Below are 17,094 nucleotides of genomic sequence, written 5' to 3'. Positions count from 1 at the left end.
AGCTTCGAGATGTCTCAACCACACAGAGCCAGGTTGTTCAAAGTGGAGAGCTGGCCGAAGGCACTGGCATGGCGCTGGCTCTTGACTTTCCCATCCCTTGTCACCCCACCCAGCCTCATTTGCACCAATACAGGCGCGATTCCCAGAAGCCCAGCCGCGGAGGCCCTACCTGTCGTTGGTTCATCTGCAAGGGGCATGGGAGGTACGGGGGTGGCAGGATTTTATTTAAGGGGCAAGGTTGCACCTGTTTGCCAGGTCAGCCTTCCAAGCTGAGGAGCAGACACTCAAATTAGCAACACGAGGAAGGGGCTCACCCAAGGCTACACAGTTCCCTCGATGCAGCCCCCAGAGATCCAACCCAGCCTGCCCGGAGGGTGTGGACAACTGAATCCAGATTCAAGAGCTGGAGAAACCACATCAGACAGTGGACAGATTGAAGTTCCCACCAAGAACCTCACCCAGCCACAGGAGGGTGGAACGTTCTTTCCTTGCACTACGGAACAAATCAGACGCCACCCAACCACCCCCTGCAGCCCAAGCCCAGTGGAGTGTAAGCAAAGCAGCTGGACAAGCAGACACGGCTGCTGTGCCCCAGCCTCAGCTCCTAGGAGGGAGGCCAGATCTGGCGGGGGAGAGGGGAGGGTACACAGAGTGCCCTGGCTGGACGAAGGGGGTGTAAGAAATCCAGAGACTCAGGTGGGCACCAGCAGAGCCCTGAGCGCCGGCCATGGGAGTCCCATGCATGAAGGAGGCGGGGGAGAAAGTCTGGAAGCAGCCCCCCAAAAGGGGCAGGAATCCTCCCTCCTCCCCGCAGGGAGTGGGGGAGGCAGGCACAGAAGCAGTGGGTGAGGGAGATCTGTGTTCCTGGAGGCTCTTGGGGGCTGGGGATGGCGGGGGAGCAGGCCTGGGGATGAGCCATAGGAAGGCCCAGCCGGTGCACACCGTGCCCTGTCTCTGCAGCCCCTTGTCTGGGAGCATAGGGTACAGCGGGAGCGGTGGCCTCTCCATGGGTGGTGGTGGCTACAGCAGTGGCGGTGGGAACGGTGGCTTTGGAAGCAGAAAGGCACCTGCGCTGGTGGGCTTTGTCCCCTCCTGAGGGTCACGTTGCGCAGCCCCTCCCAGAAAGCAGAGGCAGGACAGCGGGAAACAGGGAGAAGGGCAGGCAGAGAGGGGTAGTGGTTTCTCCATTTCGTCTAAAGAGTTCTAAGCCCCTCCCCACCACCTGACGGCTCACCGCCTTGGAACGAGGCAACCCCCTCCAGACGGCCGCTGCCCGACGCTTGCCTACTTCCTGTAGCAGCTGCTGTAAAGTGTCCCCAAGCTGTCTAGGTCACGTCTGAGTCTGTGTCCTGTCTCACATTCCGGGTGGGCAGCCTTGCGCGGGTGGGCTCTGGGAGCAGGTGTGTGTGGCCCACGGCGAGTTGGCTGAACCATCCCATTTGTGCTCTCAGGCTGTGGTCCTGGCGTCCATGGTGCCCACCCTCTGGCCTGGACACCATCGGGGTGCTCTTCTGTGTCTGGAGAGCCCGAGGGAACATCGTCCTCAAGGGTCTGCCCACAATTTCACTCCCGCCTACAGCACCAATTTGCTGTCTGTCTGGCTGTCTCAGCCTCACCCTCGCCATTAACCCAGTTTCCCACGCCCGCCTGTGGGACGCTCATCCGAGGCAGAGCAAGAAGCCCCTTCCCCTGACATCAGGCCACTGGACCCCCTCCCCCACACACACACATGTAACCTCCATCCCCACCATCACCCAGAGGGTCCTCGTTACACTCATCCCCTTCCCCACTGCTCCAGGCGCCAAGGTCAAGACTACGGAAAAAGGGAGCCATGTACAATGGCACGTAGAGGCGTCTGGAATTGCAGCCTCCTGATCTACAGGGGCTGGGGACCAGGGACGACAGAGAGCTTGCGGGCAGTGGATGCCTGATTCCTAACCCAGGCTTCTCTCCCGCGGAGCAGCACAGCACGGACACGTCCCAGGTCTGGAACTGAACCCGGGCACATCCCCCTGTGAGTGACCTGCCAACACAGCTCCTTACTGCCTTATCTGCCCATCTGGAGGCTGTCCTAAGAACTGCAGGGACTCAGTGGCCACGCGACGAATGTCACCCCTCTTAGGTCGATCGGCTTGATTCTGCCTGGAAGGCAAAGTGGTGTCAGCCCCCCACCCCCCGCCGCCCCCCTGAGATGCTTTCCCCGGCAGGACTGGTAAAAAGAGGCAGGGCGGGAGGGGGCTCTGGACATCTCCAAAGGGGCTGTGTACGATGCCCGGCTGCTGGGCAGAAAGGTGGAATCCCACACCCACCTGAGGGCAGCCACTGTCCCCAGGGATGTCCTTGGGACACAGCAGACTCCAGCTGCTCCAAGGATGCTCAGGGTGAAATGGGAAGCAGGGAAGAGAAGTGGGGACACGGAACCCCAGACCTAAGGGCCCAGAGCATGTTGGGGGTTACTCTCTTCTCCTGCAGACAAGGGCTCTCCTTGGGAGTCGCCTGCACTGCTCTTGGACCCACGAACTTTGGACAGAAGCCTCTGTTCCCCAGGGCCTGTTCACTCTCAAGGACCCGTCTGCTGCCGGGAGGCGTCTCCCACCCAGAAAGCCTCCATTCTTGGACATGTCTTGGAAAAGACGTGGAGACAGCCCTGGGGAAATGGAGCAGCCATGAGTGCATCTAATTTGCGCCGCATTCCCCCCAGCCAGCCAGGGGGCTGTGAGTCACTGCCCTGCTTCCCCTCCTGTGAAATCCCTGGAAGCTTGACTGTCCCTGTCCTCCAGGCTGAGCCCCTGGGGTGGGGGCACACCCTGTCTGGCCGCCCCGATCTTCAGAGCCCCCCAGCCCCGATCCTCAATTCCTCCTCCATGCTCCAAGCTCCCCTAATTACCCACCTTGCTCCTTGGCAGCTGCCAATGGCCCAAGCTCATAAACCTCATTTAATGGTGATTTGGGGTTTGACCCAGCTCAACCCTCCACTCCGCTCCCAGATAAAAGGGGGCAAACCAAGCCCTCACTCCATCCTTTCTGCTCTCGCTCTCCCCTCCAGAGCCGCACCTCTTCTCTCCTGCTATGTCTTGCCGTTCCATCCAGCTGGGCTCCAGATGCAGCAGCCGGGGCTTTAGCTCCTGCTCGGCCATCGTGCCCCGGCTGGTCACTCACTACGCAGTGAGCAGCGGCTCGTGCCGGTATGGGGGTGCCGGGGGTCTCCGCACCCTGTGCTACCCCAGCTCACGGAGCCTGTGCAATGTGGGCTTCGGGAAGCCCCGGGTGGCCTCCAGGTGTGGCCTGCCTGCCTTCGGGTACCGAGCGGGGGGCCCCTGCGGGTCTCCTGCCTCCATCGCCCCTGTCACCATCAATGAGAACCTGCTGGTGCCACTGGCGCTGAAAATCGACCCGACCGTGCAGAAGGTGAAGAGGGATGAGAAGGAGCAGATCAAGGGCCTCAACAACCGCTTTGCTTCCTTCATCAACAAGGTGAGGGGCCGGGGCAGGCGGGGGGCAGGCTCCCAGGTCTGGCCAGGATCCTGGAGAGAGACGAACAAGAGAGACGCTAGTCCCTCTGCCAGTCCCCGTTGACAGCTGGTTAAACCAGCCCCAGAACCATGCATTTCTGCTTCCCAGTCCTTTTTCAAATACATCCTCTCTCTCTGCATTCTGTCTGACCACATTGCCAAGGCTGCCTGAGGTTAGACCGCGAGAGGGACTTCCCAGCCCTACCGGGAGGCATGCCCAACAGGCAGGCATGCCCAACAGGCAAGACCATGCCCGACCTGATGAGGCTGTAGCCACAAAACAGCCTTCCAAGTGACCGAGCTGGGTGGACCCTGTGGGCCTGAAGGGCTTGTGACCCCAGACTTTGCCACCGAGTAGGGCTGGGGTCAGACAAGAGTGGGGCACTCAGAGCTGGTAGCACCCGGTGGCCCTCACCAAGGCCTTGCAGGTGTCAGTTCCAGAGCCAAGCTGTGTGGGCAAGGAAGAGCATAGGTCTGGCTTGTCATCCCTTGGCTACCCAGGCGGGGGCGGGGGATGGGTACACACCCAAGAGCTGCAGAAGGAATTTGTTTAATCCCTTAGAGTTTTCTCACTCTTCTTTTTTATTTTTTTATTTTTATTTTTTTTTTTTTTTTGTATCCGGGATTCACTCTCCAAATGTCCACAACAGCCAGGGCTGGGCTCAGGCCAGAGCCAGGAGCTCAATTTAGGTGTGCCGGGCAGACAGCAAGTTTAAGCCATGCTTGCTGTCTGGAAAAGTCTGTGTTAGCAGGAAGCCGAAGCCAGGATCCAGAGGCAGAATTAGAACCCAGGCACTCTGATGCCAGACGTAGTCATTTTAACCACTAAGCCAGACGCCAGCTCCCAGAATTTTCCAAGTTGAAGTTCTGGTTATGAACACCTTCCAGCCACTCGGGCCTGTTCTCCAGCTGTGCTGTGCCAAGGACGCCCACCGTGGTGGTGTTCCTTCTTCTGCAGTGTTGGGGAGGGGGGAACCCCAGACTGGGACTAGAGACCACGCCTCCGTTTTCCCGGGACTAGCTAGGGGCCAGAGGGGACTCACCCCCTGCCCCTAGTCTCCATTTCCAAAGCAGAGAGAGTGAGGAGGTGGGCCAGCTGCCGCCTCCGTCACTTGTACCCCTGGGGAAAGAGGGGGGGCCCAGGATAAAGTCCTGGATCCCTTCCCCCGAGGGGTCCCGGGCTGCCGGGCATCACACAAGCTGGTGCTGGGGCGGAGGTTCGCAGAGCGCTCACCCAGCACACTGGGGCCAGTCTACACAGAGCCCAAGTGGTGCTAGGGCAGCGCTGTGTTGGGAGGGAGGGCAGCCACTCATTCCACGGCCCTCCTCACGGCACGGCCCCCCGGGCTGCGGCCCCACCCGTGCCGCTACAGGTGCGTTTCCTGGAGCAGAAGAACAAGCTGCTGGAGACCAAGTGGAACTTCATGCAGCAGCAGAGGTGTTGCCAGAGCAACATCCAGCCCCTCTTCGACGCCTACATCAACAACCTGCGCAGGCAGCTGGACGCCGTGTCCGGGGAGCGCGGGCGGCTGGAGGCGGAGCTCTGCAGCTTCCAGGACACGCTGGAAGCCTACAAGAAAAAGTGAGCCGGCCACGGGAGGCAGCTGGGCCTCGGCCACTCCGTCCGTGAAGTGGCAGGGGCGGGGAGGGGGTGGTGGAAACCGGTTCGCTAGCTGGTGGCAGCGGGTCCATTGCTGGGAGCCGGCGGGCGGAGCATCCGGCAGCGGCGCGTGCGCACTGGGGCCCCTGCCCCAGGCAAACCCTCTGAGACCTGACAGGCAGCCGTCTTGATCTCCCTGCTGTCAGCCCTCGTGCGGGGAAACGCGCTTTCTCCTGTCTGGTTTGAAGCCCCAGGGCTCAGCTCCCAGCCATCACCTGCCGGTTCTGCCTTTGCGCCCATCAGTACCTGTGCACAGCCTGGCCCACTCTCTATCTCCCAAACAGACCCCAGGCCTCTCCCCTCCCAGCTGCACCCTTGCCATCCCTTCTGCCTGGTCAGCCCTGTCTCAGCTTTGCTCTGCGCCCCCCACTCCCCGGGGCTGGGGAAGAACCTGTCCTCCACCCCGCCACCCCTGTCCCCTGAGGACAAACCCCAGGCCTGAGCAGGTGTTGTTGCTAAGCACAGGTCAGTGCAGAGCTTGCTGGGAAGGAGTGTCCGTGCTTGCAAGGGGCTGAGGCCCAGATGGGCGGCCTCAGTGCTCAGGCATCCGGGACCAGGGTCTGTGGGGCTTGTATGCTCATGGTTGAGCCTTGAGGGAGACATTTCCAACGAGGAGACGCCATGCAAATATATTGAGAGCAACTGATCACGGGGAGGCGGGTCCGTGGGGTGGAGCCTTGTCTGGGTGTAGATGCCAGAGGCTGTATTGGGAGGTGGGACGCTCTGGGGCAGGACTGCCGCTCTCCTCATCCTGGGGCAGATGAGGCACGGAGAGGCCGAGTCGCTTACCCAGCACGTGGCATAGCCAGGCAGCGGGGCCCCAGAGCCCAGTGCCAAGCGTGTGCAGGGCAGCGCTGGGAAGGAGAGAGAGGTGGACGTCAGAGCGGGACCAGCACTGGGCTGCGGTCGCTCGCCAAGCCCTGCACTCTGAGTCCCTGTGCCTTTCGGGGAGCAGTGGCAAGTGGGCTAGGGAGCTCGGGGGGAGGGGGGGACATGGCGGAAGCTGCACAGCCGGCCACCTCTGGGACAGGCAGTAATTGCTACCTCTGCAACCGGCCCACTGCGGCGGGGAAGGCTTGGGGGCTGCAGGCAGTCTCAGATGCAACCTGGCGGAGTGGGCGGGGCTCCAGACGTTCCCAGGATGGGACCAGCCTGCAGAGGGACTTCCCGGGGCTGACTCATTGCGTGCCAGGCTCCTGGGGGCCGCAGGGGACGGGAGGAGTAGGCGGGGAAGAGGTAAAGTTGGAGAAGCTGCTGGGGGAACCATGGTAATAACCACATGCCCTAAGCCAGGAAGCTGGGGCTGCCCAGATTCCATGGGGCGACACATGGGGACAGGCAGTGTGGCACTGAGCCTCACCCACAGCAACCCGCTCCCTGCCTCCTGCCAGGTATGAAGAGGAGGTCTCCCTGCGGGCCAGTATTGAGAATGAGTTTGTCACCCTGAAGAAGGTGAGAGTGGCCACCCAGGCTGGCGGGGCGGGGGGGAGGGGCGGGGGGAGGACACCCAGCCCGGGGCAGGGTCCACAAGTGTCCCCGACCCCCTCACCCCACTGAAGGATCTCTGACTCCTCCAACTCCTGTGCCAGCCGCCCCTCCCCTCTCCCCCACCCTGAAGAGGAAAGCCAGCCTCCAGTGCCCCCTTGCAAGGGGCTGGGGATCGGCCTGGCCTCGGGTCCACCACTGCCCACGTAGCTGGAGACGTGGCTAGTGCCACATCACAGAACAGAAACCCTGAGTCAGACCCCCCCCACACACACACGGGGGTGCCTGGGGCAGGGGGAAGGTGGTGCCCGGAGAAGGTAGGGGGTGGCCTGCAACCCTGGTACAGCCCCGCCCAGGCCATGCTCCTCTCTATGCCCCACTGCAGGAGGTAGACACCGTCTTCCTGGTGAAGGCTGACCTGGAGACCAACATGGAGGCCCTTGTGCAGGAAATCAACTTCCTGAAAAACTTGTACGAGGAGGTACCTGTCGTCTGCTGCCTGCCCGCCCTGGGGTCCTGCGGGGGCTATGGGGGCAGGGAGAGCAGTGGGGCAGGGGCGTGTCCACCTGGCACGCACGCATCAGGCCAAGCAGGTGCAGCCATCTGTATGGGATTCCCAGAAGTCCGACCATCCAGGCCTCTGACTTTCGGACACCCCTGGGAAAGCCCCTCCCCTCCCCTGAGACTCGGGGTCATTGGAATCGTCCCAGGTCCCCTTCCTCCTGCCCCTCGCCCCCTTGGTGAGCTCACATCTTCTCCCCCGGGGCCCCTCCCCCAGGAGATCCTCCTGCTGCAGTCTCAAATCTCCGAGACCTCTGTCATCGTGAAGATGGACAACAGCCGGGACCTGGATGTAAATGACATCATTTCCGAGATCAAGTCCCAGTATGATGACATCGTGAGCCGTAGCAAGGCCGAGGCTGAGGCCTGGTACCAGTCCCGGGTAAGGCCCTGGGGGCCGCGGGGCTGGGGCGGAAGGGGACTCCAGGGGCGAGAGGAAACAAGGTGGAAGTGGTTGCAGAGCTAATGAGGGCCACGCCAGAGCCAGGGAACCCCATAAACCCTAGCACCTCCTCCCTCCTGCCAGGCCTCAGGAGGGCCCCCCAACCCCTGCCCGAGACGGCCCAGGCCTGTGATCAGGTGCCCGGCCGTGTTTACCTGAGACTCTCTGAGGGCAGCGTTCAGTAAACACCAGCAGTGCTGGCACAGAGGACCGCGTGGGCGGGGGCTGGCAGCGTGGGGAGGTTACGCACAGTGGAGAGAAACAGTGATTAAGGCAGCCCCAGACTCGGTAATTAGGGCTTTGCTGGGAGGCCAGCGGATGCCCCTGGGGGCAACTCCGATGGATGACTGTCATCTCAGCCGCCCCTGCCTGGACTGTGCAACACTCAGTGCGAGCAGCCGCTCATGGCCTCGCATTCAGCTGCTTCCTCCGCTTCTGTCCTGTGCCACGAACAGTCCCAGAGCAGGAGGGACAACAGGGAGCCAAGCAGGTGGCCAAGCAGTGCCCCCAAGCCATGCTCCGCCTGTTTTCACAGCCAGTTCTTACTTTCTCCATGGTAACCAGAAATACAAAGATAACCTGCCTAGGATGACATGGGGACCCAGGGTCCCTCCTGCTTTCCATTCCGCCACCTTGAACATGCACCTGCCCGCTCAAAGTGCCTCTTGTCCCAAGACAGCTGCAGGAGCTGCAGGAGCCTCACAGGTTCCCACCAGGCAGGAAGAAGGAGAACAGAGAGGGAGCTGTTGGAGAAACCCGCCCAGCAACAGCCACAGACGCTGTGCTGAGACTAAGCTCATGGCTGGGCTCCCGCAGCTCTGTTGGGAGAGAAGAGCGGGTGTCTCTCGGGCAACTGCAGGCTTCCCCTGGAACCAAGTCACAAAATAGCCAGGGCCTGCTTCTGGGCTCCCCTCTCTCGTGTCCTGATGTCTGCGCAAAGTGCTCCCAAACGCTATCAGAAAAGTGGCTCATCTTCAGCAAGCTGCGTGTGCAGTCTGCACCTACTGTCTGTGCAGACGCTGCATTCAGAGTGCAAAGATTCGTTAGTGTTGGTCCGAGGCGGGAGTTTGGTGGTTTTGAGGGGGAAACAAGCAAAATCACTCTTCTTGATGGGCAGGCACGGTCTGACCTCAAGTCCGTGGTCTGACCTCAAGTCCATGGCCTGGGCACAGAAACCCCTGCAGAGAGTCCTCGGGACACTCCAGGTTCTGGGGCAGAGAAGAAAGCAGCAGGTGCAAGGGGTAGGGGAATGTGGAGAACCTCACCGACCTGCAAAGCTCGGGCTGGGCCAGTGAGGTGGGAGCAAGGAGTGACCCCCACGGCGACCCCAAACTAGAGGAGATTTGAACAGAGACCAGGAGCAGAGCAGGTGCATGGGAATCACCGCGCCCGGGCGGCCACCAGAGGGCGGCAGAGCGAGGGCGCGGGGCAAAGCCCCCCACCCCCGGGGGCGGGGGCTGACCTCTTTGTCCGCACGCAGTACGAGGAGATGCGGCTGACGGCCGGAAACCACTTAAACAACCTCCGGAGCCTCAAGAATGAGATCCTGGAGTTGAAAAAGATAATCCAACAGCTGCAGCAAGAGATAGAGAACACCAAATCGCAGGTGAGACGCGGGGGCGGGGGCGGGGAGTGGGCGGGGCCTGAGGCGGCCAGAGCCCAGCCCCGGGGCTGGCCGGCCCACCCGAATGGGGTGGGGAGGGGGCGTGGTCCAGGTCCCCCTGCAGCGCCATTGAAGAGGGAATGGGCCTGTGCTGTCTTGCCTGAGAGGACCTGAGCGCTTCACACAACAGAGCTGACCCACAGAGCAGCCAGGTCCCCGGGTGGGCAGGGGCTGCAGCACAGCGAGATAAGCCTCTACCTAGGAAGCCGGCATCCCGCATCAGAGCGCCTGGTTCTGACCCAGCTTCCTGTTAAATACCCCCTGGGAGTCAGCAGAGGATGGCCCAAGGGCATGGGCCCCTATCACCCACATGGGAGATCTGGATGCAGTTCCAAGCTCCCAGCTTCGACCTGGGCCAGCCCTGGCTGTTGCAGGCATTTGGGAAGTGAACCAGGGGAAAGAAGGTCTCTCTCTCTCTCTGCCTTTCAAGTAGATGAAAATAGAAATTATTTTAAAAAGAAAGACACTTTACCATAAAGAGTATAGAAAGATGTTTCCCATTAACACTCCGATACTCCATGATCCTGAAATTTGAGATGACTTGGGGTCGTTGTTAAAACCAAACCCATTCTACCCTGCTAGGCAAGTGGGGACCTGCTAAGCCCTCCAAACACATTGGCTCCAAAGAAAGCACTCAGCACATCTAAGAGGAGAGTCTCAGATCTCCTTGAGTTGTTGTTGGTAGAAAACTGGTCCCACCTGTTAGAAGGAACAGGCTATCACAACCCACAGCAAACCTGAACTGAGCGTGCACCACCCCAACGTTGCCCCCGGCCTTCTCAGAGCCAGGCTCGGGGTCCCTGGGGCTCTGGTCACAACTTTCTCTGTGTCATTCCCGCAGCGCGCCAAGCTGGAAGAGGCCGTGGCCCAGGCGGAGCAGCAGGGCGAGGGGGCCCTGAATGACGCCAGGAGCAAGCTGGCGGGGCTGGAGGCCGCCCTGCAGAAGGCCAAGCAGGACATGGCGTGCCTGCTCAAGGAGTACCAGGAGGTGATGAACTCCAAGCTGGGCCTGGACATCGAGATCGCCACCTACCGCCGCCTGCTGGAGGGCGAGGAGAACAGGTGAGCCTCAGGGCGGGAGGAGAGCTGGTCAAGGGCAGGCGTGTGTGTGTGTGTGTGTGTGTGTGTGTGTGTGTGTCCAGCCCTGCAGTCATCAAAAATGCAAAGCAGCACAGGGTCTGCAAGCCTCTTCCTTAAAAAAAAAAAAAAAAGCATTTATTTATTTGAAAGTCAGAGTTACAGAGAGAGTGGGAAAGACAAGAGAGACAGAGGGAGGCCTTCCATCTGCTGGTTCACTCCCCAGATGGCCACAACGGCCAAGGCTGGGCCAGGAGGAAGCCAGGAGCCAGGAGCTTCTTCCAGGTCTCTCACATGGATGGAAGGGGCCCAAACACTTGGGCCATCTTCTGCTGCTTTCCCAGGCCATTAGCAGGAAGCTGGGTGGGAAACATAGCAGCCCGGACTCGAACCAGTGTCCATATGGGATGCCGGCCCTGCAGGTGGCAGCTTTACCGCTAAGCCACAGCGAGTTCCCTCATATGGACAGGAGCGGGAGAGGGGCCTCTTGCCGCAGGCATGCGCAGTGTGGTCTCTGATGCCTTCTTTCCCCTTATCCCCAGGCTGTGCGAAGGCATTGGACCTGTGAACATCTGTAAGTAGACGGACCACATGCCCAGGGCCCCGGGTTGGGGGCAGGGGCAGTCGCTCAACACGCAGGACCCCTCAGCGGAAACCTGGTGCCTCCCCCTCCCGGCAGGGAGAGCTCTGCCTGCCTCCCACAGAGCCTAGTGTGTCCAAGGGGCGGGGAGAGGTGGAAGGGGCGTGCCCCTGGAGGGGCGTGGCAGCAGGGGCGTGGTCTGGGGCCACTGCCTCAGCACTGCGCAGGGTGGGCTCTGAGCACACACGTTCCTGCCCCGCAGCCGTGAGCAGCTCCAAGGGCGCCCTCCTGTATGAGCCGTGCGTGGAGAGCACGCCCCTGCTGAGGACCGACTACTGCTCAGGGGGCACCAGCATCCTGAAAAGCGGTGGGAGCTGCAGCGTCGTGGGCACCGGGAAACTCTACATCCCCTGCGAGCCCCAGGGGCTCCGAGGCTGTGGGAGCAGTCAGGGCTCCAGCCGCAAGTGTTAGCCCTGCCCCCAGAGACCCAGGGGACAGCACCCCAGCCCAGCCCCCACCCTCCCACCCCCCGCTGTCACCTCTCCCACAGGGCTGAAGACAAGCACTTTCCAAAGCCCCACTTCCTGTACTGACCTTAGGCGGCCCCAGAATTCCTGCTGGGTGATGAGCTGCCATCCTCATCTCCAAGATCGCTTCCACTTAGCTGTGTGCTCACTCCAAGCTGGCCTGGGGGAGGGGGTGCAGAGAGAGAGAGGACGCAGGCTTCCAGCCCCCAGAGAATGGCTGCAGCTCTCAAGCAAAAGGCCCTTTGCATTCTGGACTGTCCCGTGGAAGCTGCCCCACGAAGCCGGACTCCTCTTCGTCACACCCCAGGCTCCTCACCTGCCTTGCTCTGGCTCTCATGCACACTGCAGAAAAATGAACTTGTCTCAACACGCACCAGAAACGCACACCACATCGCAAGTGTCAAGAGGAGACGGCCCCAGATCCCATGCTGGGTTCTAAAGCTCAGTGCTTGGCAAAGTCATAGCACAGACAACCCAGTGATGGACACGGGGCCGTGGCTTCCCTTGCTGTGGTGTGTTGAGCTCCAGGTCTGAAACAAGTCATGCCCGTCGGCAGGTGATGGCAGGGAAGCGCCTGGAACAAAGGGCCAGGGGACACAGAATGTTGACCAGACAGACTGACCATCCCCAGCTGACCCCAGCTCAGTAGGATCAAGCCCCACCCCCACCCCACCCCGTTCTGTACACAGCTGCCTACTTTCTGCTCCTTTGCCTTGAATGTCTGTTGGGAATTGCAGGCTCAGCGGCTCTGGCTCTGGACTGGGAGAAGGAGGAGGAGGTGCTGGGCTGACCCCACCTCCCAAGAGCCCCTTTTCCTGCGCTCCGCCCACCTGGGGATCCAAGATCTCCGCCCTGAGCCTCTGGGCCTTTCTCAATAAACTGCCTCGGTTTGCACATGATTGAGATGTAATTATTTATCCTGCTCTGTTGGAGGAGTGGTAAGGCTGAGGGGGGCTCTATGAGCTGCTTTGGGGACTGGAGGCTTGGGAATGACTGCGAAGGCTGTGATACAAGCAGAAAAGGTACTTAGTGAATGATGTAACGCGGCCTGTGCAATAGATAAGACGCCATACAAACCACACCGAGAACCTGCGCATCACGCCCACCAGAGTTTGCCAGTTGCTTGCAGGGTTAGGGACCACGTGCCTGGGGCAGGCATCTGGCGCAGCACTTGAGACTCCTCTCACATCACGTAGTGTTTGGGATCCAGTCCCAGCTCCGCTTCCCATCCCAGCTGCCAGCTAATGCAGGCCCTGGGGGCAGCAGTAATGGCTCAAGTCAAGTTGGGTCCCTGCCACCACATAAAAGACCTGGATTAAGTTCCCTGCTCCTGGGGCCAGCGCTGCAATGTAACAGTTAAAGCTGCTGTCTGCAGTGCCGGCATATTATATGGGCGCCAGTTCAAGTCCTGGCTGCTCCACTTCTGATCCAGCTCTCTGCTATGGCCATTGCTGGCAACTGGCGAGTGAACCAGCAGATGGAAGACTCTCTCTCTCTCTCTCTCTCTCTCTCTCTCTCTCTCTTTCTCTCTCTCTCTCATTCTCTCTCTGTATAACTCTGACTTTCAAATAAATAAATAAATAAGTAATAAAAAAAAAGTTCCTTGCTCCTGACTTGGGCTGCTCAAGCCTTGGCTATTGTGGGCATTTGGAAAATAAACCAGAGGATGAAAGACCCTCTCTCTCCTCTCTCTCTCCCTTTCTCTCTTTCTCTCTCTCTTGTTCTTGCTGTTTTTCCCCCTCTCTCTGTTACTCTACCTTTCAAATATATAAATAAATCTTCAAGGGGCTGGCACTGTGGCACAGCGGGTTAACACCCTGGCCTGAAGCAGCAGCATCCCATATGGGCGGCAGTTCGAGACCTGGATGCTCCTCTTCTGATCCAGCTCTCTGCAGTGGCCTGGGAAAGCAGTGGAAGATGGCCCAAGTGCTTGGGCCCCTGCACCCACGTGGGAGACCTGGAAGAAGCTCCTGGCTCCTGGCTTCTGATCAGCACAGCTCTGACCATTGCTGGCAACTGGTGAGTGAACCAGCAGGTGGAAGACTCTCTCTCTCTCTCTCTCTCTCTCTCTCTCTCTCTCTCCCTCTCTGCCTCTCCTTCTCTTTTTGTGTAACTCTGACTTTCAAATAAATAAATCTTTAAAAATAAATAAATAAATCTTAAAAAAAAAAAAGAAACAGACCTGGAGATGACATTTGGTGGCAGCAATTCCATCCCTGCCACCTCAGTGATCCCTGAAACTCCTGGGGGGCTCCCTGCACCCAGCAGCCCTCGCCCTGGGAGCTGGGGTGCATCTCCCCTCCCCCACGGCCCTCACAAGCCCTGCCCCAGGAGCTGAGTTGGGCAGGGGATACAAAGATGACTGAGCTGCCCTCTGCGCCCAGCAGAGATTCTCGGCCTCACAGGGGACTCAGAGGAGGAGGAAGAGGAGGAGGAGGAGGAGGAGGCAGAGGTGGGGGGAAGGGGGGCAGCAACAGGGAGAGAGGAACAAGAGTGATTTCTGGAAAGGGAGTCAGAGAGAAACTGGCAGAGAGGGGAGCAGGAACAGAGCCTGCAAAGAAACCCAGAGCCGCAGACTCGCCGGCAGCAAATTCAAAAGGAGTCACTCATTCACTTATTTTATAAAAATTTACTTATTTGTTTGAGAGACAGAGAAAGCAAAGAGAGAGAGAAGACGCTCCCATCTGCCTGCTCGCTTGCTTTTTTCCTTCTTTCTTTCCTTCTTTCTTTCTTTCTTTCTTTCTTTCTTTCTTTCTTTTTCCCTTTCTTCCTTTCTTCCTTTCTTTCTTTCTTTTTAAGATTTCTTTATATTTTTAAGGCAGAGTTACACAGAGAGAAGGAGAAGCAGAGAGACAGAGAGAGGTCTTCCATCTGCTGGTTCACTCCCCAGTTGGCCGCAAAGGTTGGAGCTGAGCCGATCTGAAGCCAGGAGCCAGGAGCTTCTTCTGGGTCTCCCACTTGGGTGCAGGGGCCCAAACACTTGAGCCATCTTCTACTGCTTTCTCAGGCCATAGCAGAGAGCCGGATTGGAAGAAGAGCAGGTGGGACTTGAACTAGTGCCTATATGGGATGCTGGTGCTTCAGGCCAGGGCTTTAACCCAATGTGCCACAGCGCCGGCCCCACTCCATATACATTTATCAAGCACCTGCAGTGAGTCAGAGGCTGGACTGCCTTAGTCACTGTTGTCTCGCCAGCCCCTCTCAGGCAGGCACGGGAGACGTACCCAGGGCCCATGCTCAGGAATGCCCAATGGAACGCCATGGTGCAAAACAGCCCGGGTGCATCACAGCACCAATCACAGAGTCAGCAGGTCATCCAGCGGGGCCACGCCCATGGTGGTAAAAACACCAGTCCACGGGAACACCTGCCCCTGAAGATCCGTGGCAGCACTTTCTGTCATAGCCATACATGCAAATAACCTGCACATCCATCAAGAGATTTAAAAAAAAATGGGTAAAGCAGATGTGCTGAAATTATCCATGCAGGGAGATGGTGTTTGGCTTTTTGAAAAGGAGCGGAGCAGCACACCTGCTGCAACTTGAGCGCCCATGAGAACGGGGACGCGCAGTGAAGGCTCTCAGCCGCGGAGGCCACGCACTGAGCCACCCAGGGATCCTGCAAGGCCCGGAGCGGAAGCTCCCGCAGACAGCAGAGATGGGAGCACGTCCACCTGGAGGGGTAGGGAATCCTGGAAGTCATATAGGGGTTGTAGCTAGGGGTTTCTCTTCCAGGTGCTGAAAAAGACCCTCAAAAAAAACCACGCTGATGCTTGCACCACATTCGGAAGGAGCAGAGTGTGTGCTGATACGAATCATAGCTCTGCAGGGCTGCTTAGAAACGCGAGAGTGTGGGGGTTAAGCCAGCTGCCGCCTGCAATGCCTGTGTCCCCTATCGGAGCACTGATTCCTGTCCCACTGCTCCGCTTCTGATCCAGCTCCCTGCAAATGCTCCTGGGAAGGCAGCAGAAGATGGCCCAGGTGCTTGGGTCCCTGCACCCATGTGGGGGACCCAGATGAGATCCTGGTTTCTGACTTTGCCCTGGCCCAGCCCCAGCTGCTGCAACCATTTGGGGAGTGAACCAGCAGATGGATAATCTCTCTCTCTCTCTCTTTCTCTGCTGTCACTCTGCTTTTCAAATAAATAAAAATAAACCTTTAAAAAACTAAACATATGGGGTTCTGGCCCAAGCCTACACCTCACAGAGACTCCAGACTTGGAACATGAAATTCCAGCAGCCAAGAGCAGAAGGCTTTGGGGCCAGAGCTGCATTTCCTGCCCAGGTCTCCGGAAGTGGCCCCGCCACCTCCCAGAGGATCTGACTCCTGGTGGCCAGCAGGATGGCCGGAGCCTTTCTCCTCCCAGGGGCCCTTCCCTCTCCCAAGACCCCTCCCCAGGGGCTCTCTGCCTCTGCCCTTCCACCCCCTCCCCAGCCCAACCACACCTGCAGCCCCAGTGCCCCTCCCCCCTCAATGGTGCAACCAACCACCTGTGACAACAGAGTGCCTTCGAGATGGGGGCTTGGGTTGGGGGCTGCAGCCTCAGAAATGCCCCCTGTGAGCAGGGGAAGGGAGCCGGAGTTGCCCCATGTGGTAGAGGAGAGAGGGCTGCCCCAGCTCCCCACACCCAGTGGGGGCTTGCAGAAGCCACCTGAGCTACATGCCCCCTAGGAGCAGCTGTAGCATTCTGGGTCAGTTGACAGCCAGAGCACCCGAGGGAAGGGGGAGGGAGGGGTGCTGCACTCCCTCGAGAAGCCAGGAGTGGCTGTCAGCCAGCGATGGGGCGGGGTGGGGCAGGCAAGGGTGGTCTCAGCCGCCTGGCCCACCCTGGTTCCCTCTGCAGGGGACCCCCCAGCTCTCTTGCCCGGCAGGTACAGGTCTTAGCATGAAACCTCCCCAGCCGATGTCTCCCTCCCGCACCCACTCATCCCCAAGCAGGACAGCCGCTCCCAGCAAAGCTTTCTCAGGGCCTGGGCTTCCCTTCTCATCCACTTCCCACACACACAGCCACAGCGTGCCCAGGATTCCTGAAACAAACCGAGCCCTGGGCCAGCCAGGACAGGGCCAGGACAGGGAAGCCCTCCCTCCCCAGCCCACAGATAGCGTCGGCATGAGCCAGGCGCCAGCAGGAACGAACGTCATGGAGGCCCTGGGGCTGGACACAGAGGCCCTGGGGCTGGACTCAGCCCACAGGAGCCGGGACTGCACCCCGGCTGACTGATGACGAAGGTGAGGAGTCACCAGGGCAACTCCCGCCACCTCCATCGGCCGCCCCCCTAAATAATGGCTGAAGGGTTGGAACAGCCAAGCCAAATAAGGCCTTGGAACTGTCAGGGCCGGTGGTGACAGCTCACCCTGGAACAGGGTTCTGCTTGACTGGCCCTGATCACCCCACTCCCTGGGCTGCATCGGGGGTGGAGAGTGACTCGGGGGATGGCGCAGCCTGGCTGATGGGGTAACCAACAGTGCCTCAGCCAGCCGCTGCGGTGGGCAGGAGGTGGGGTGTGGGGACAGCACGGGGGTGGACCACGCAGAAGCGAAGGGGAACAGGGGTGATCACACCTTTCACAGGAGGACTCTGAGGCTGGGA

General features: G+C 59.7%; 1 protein-coding gene across 1 annotated transcript; it reads left to right on the top strand.

Annotated features, from left to right (window-relative positions):
* Window positions 1-3,008: 3,008 nt before the first annotated feature.
* KRT82 (keratin 82) lies at window positions 3,009-12,406 on the top strand. Its single transcript, XM_051845525.2, has 9 exons — window positions 3,009-3,474; window positions 4,886-5,094; window positions 6,564-6,624; window positions 7,043-7,138; window positions 7,436-7,600; window positions 9,141-9,266; window positions 10,165-10,385; window positions 10,943-10,974; window positions 11,243-12,406. The coding sequence occupies exons 1-9, from the start codon at window positions 3,070-3,072 to the stop codon at window positions 11,449-11,451; spliced, it is 1,524 nt and encodes a 507-aa protein (XP_051701485.1). The 5' UTR covers window positions 3,009-3,069; the 3' UTR covers window positions 11,452-12,406.
* The last annotated feature ends 4,688 nt before the right edge of the window (window positions 12,407-17,094 follow it).

This window comes from Oryctolagus cuniculus, chromosome 11 (assembly GCF_964237555.1).
Source record: "Oryctolagus cuniculus chromosome 11, mOryCun1.1, whole genome shotgun sequence".
Lineage (NCBI taxonomy): Eukaryota > Metazoa > Chordata > Mammalia > Lagomorpha > Leporidae > Oryctolagus > Oryctolagus cuniculus.
The sequence above is the reverse complement of the archived record's forward strand: the minus strand, read 5'-3'. Positions and strand labels throughout refer to the sequence as shown.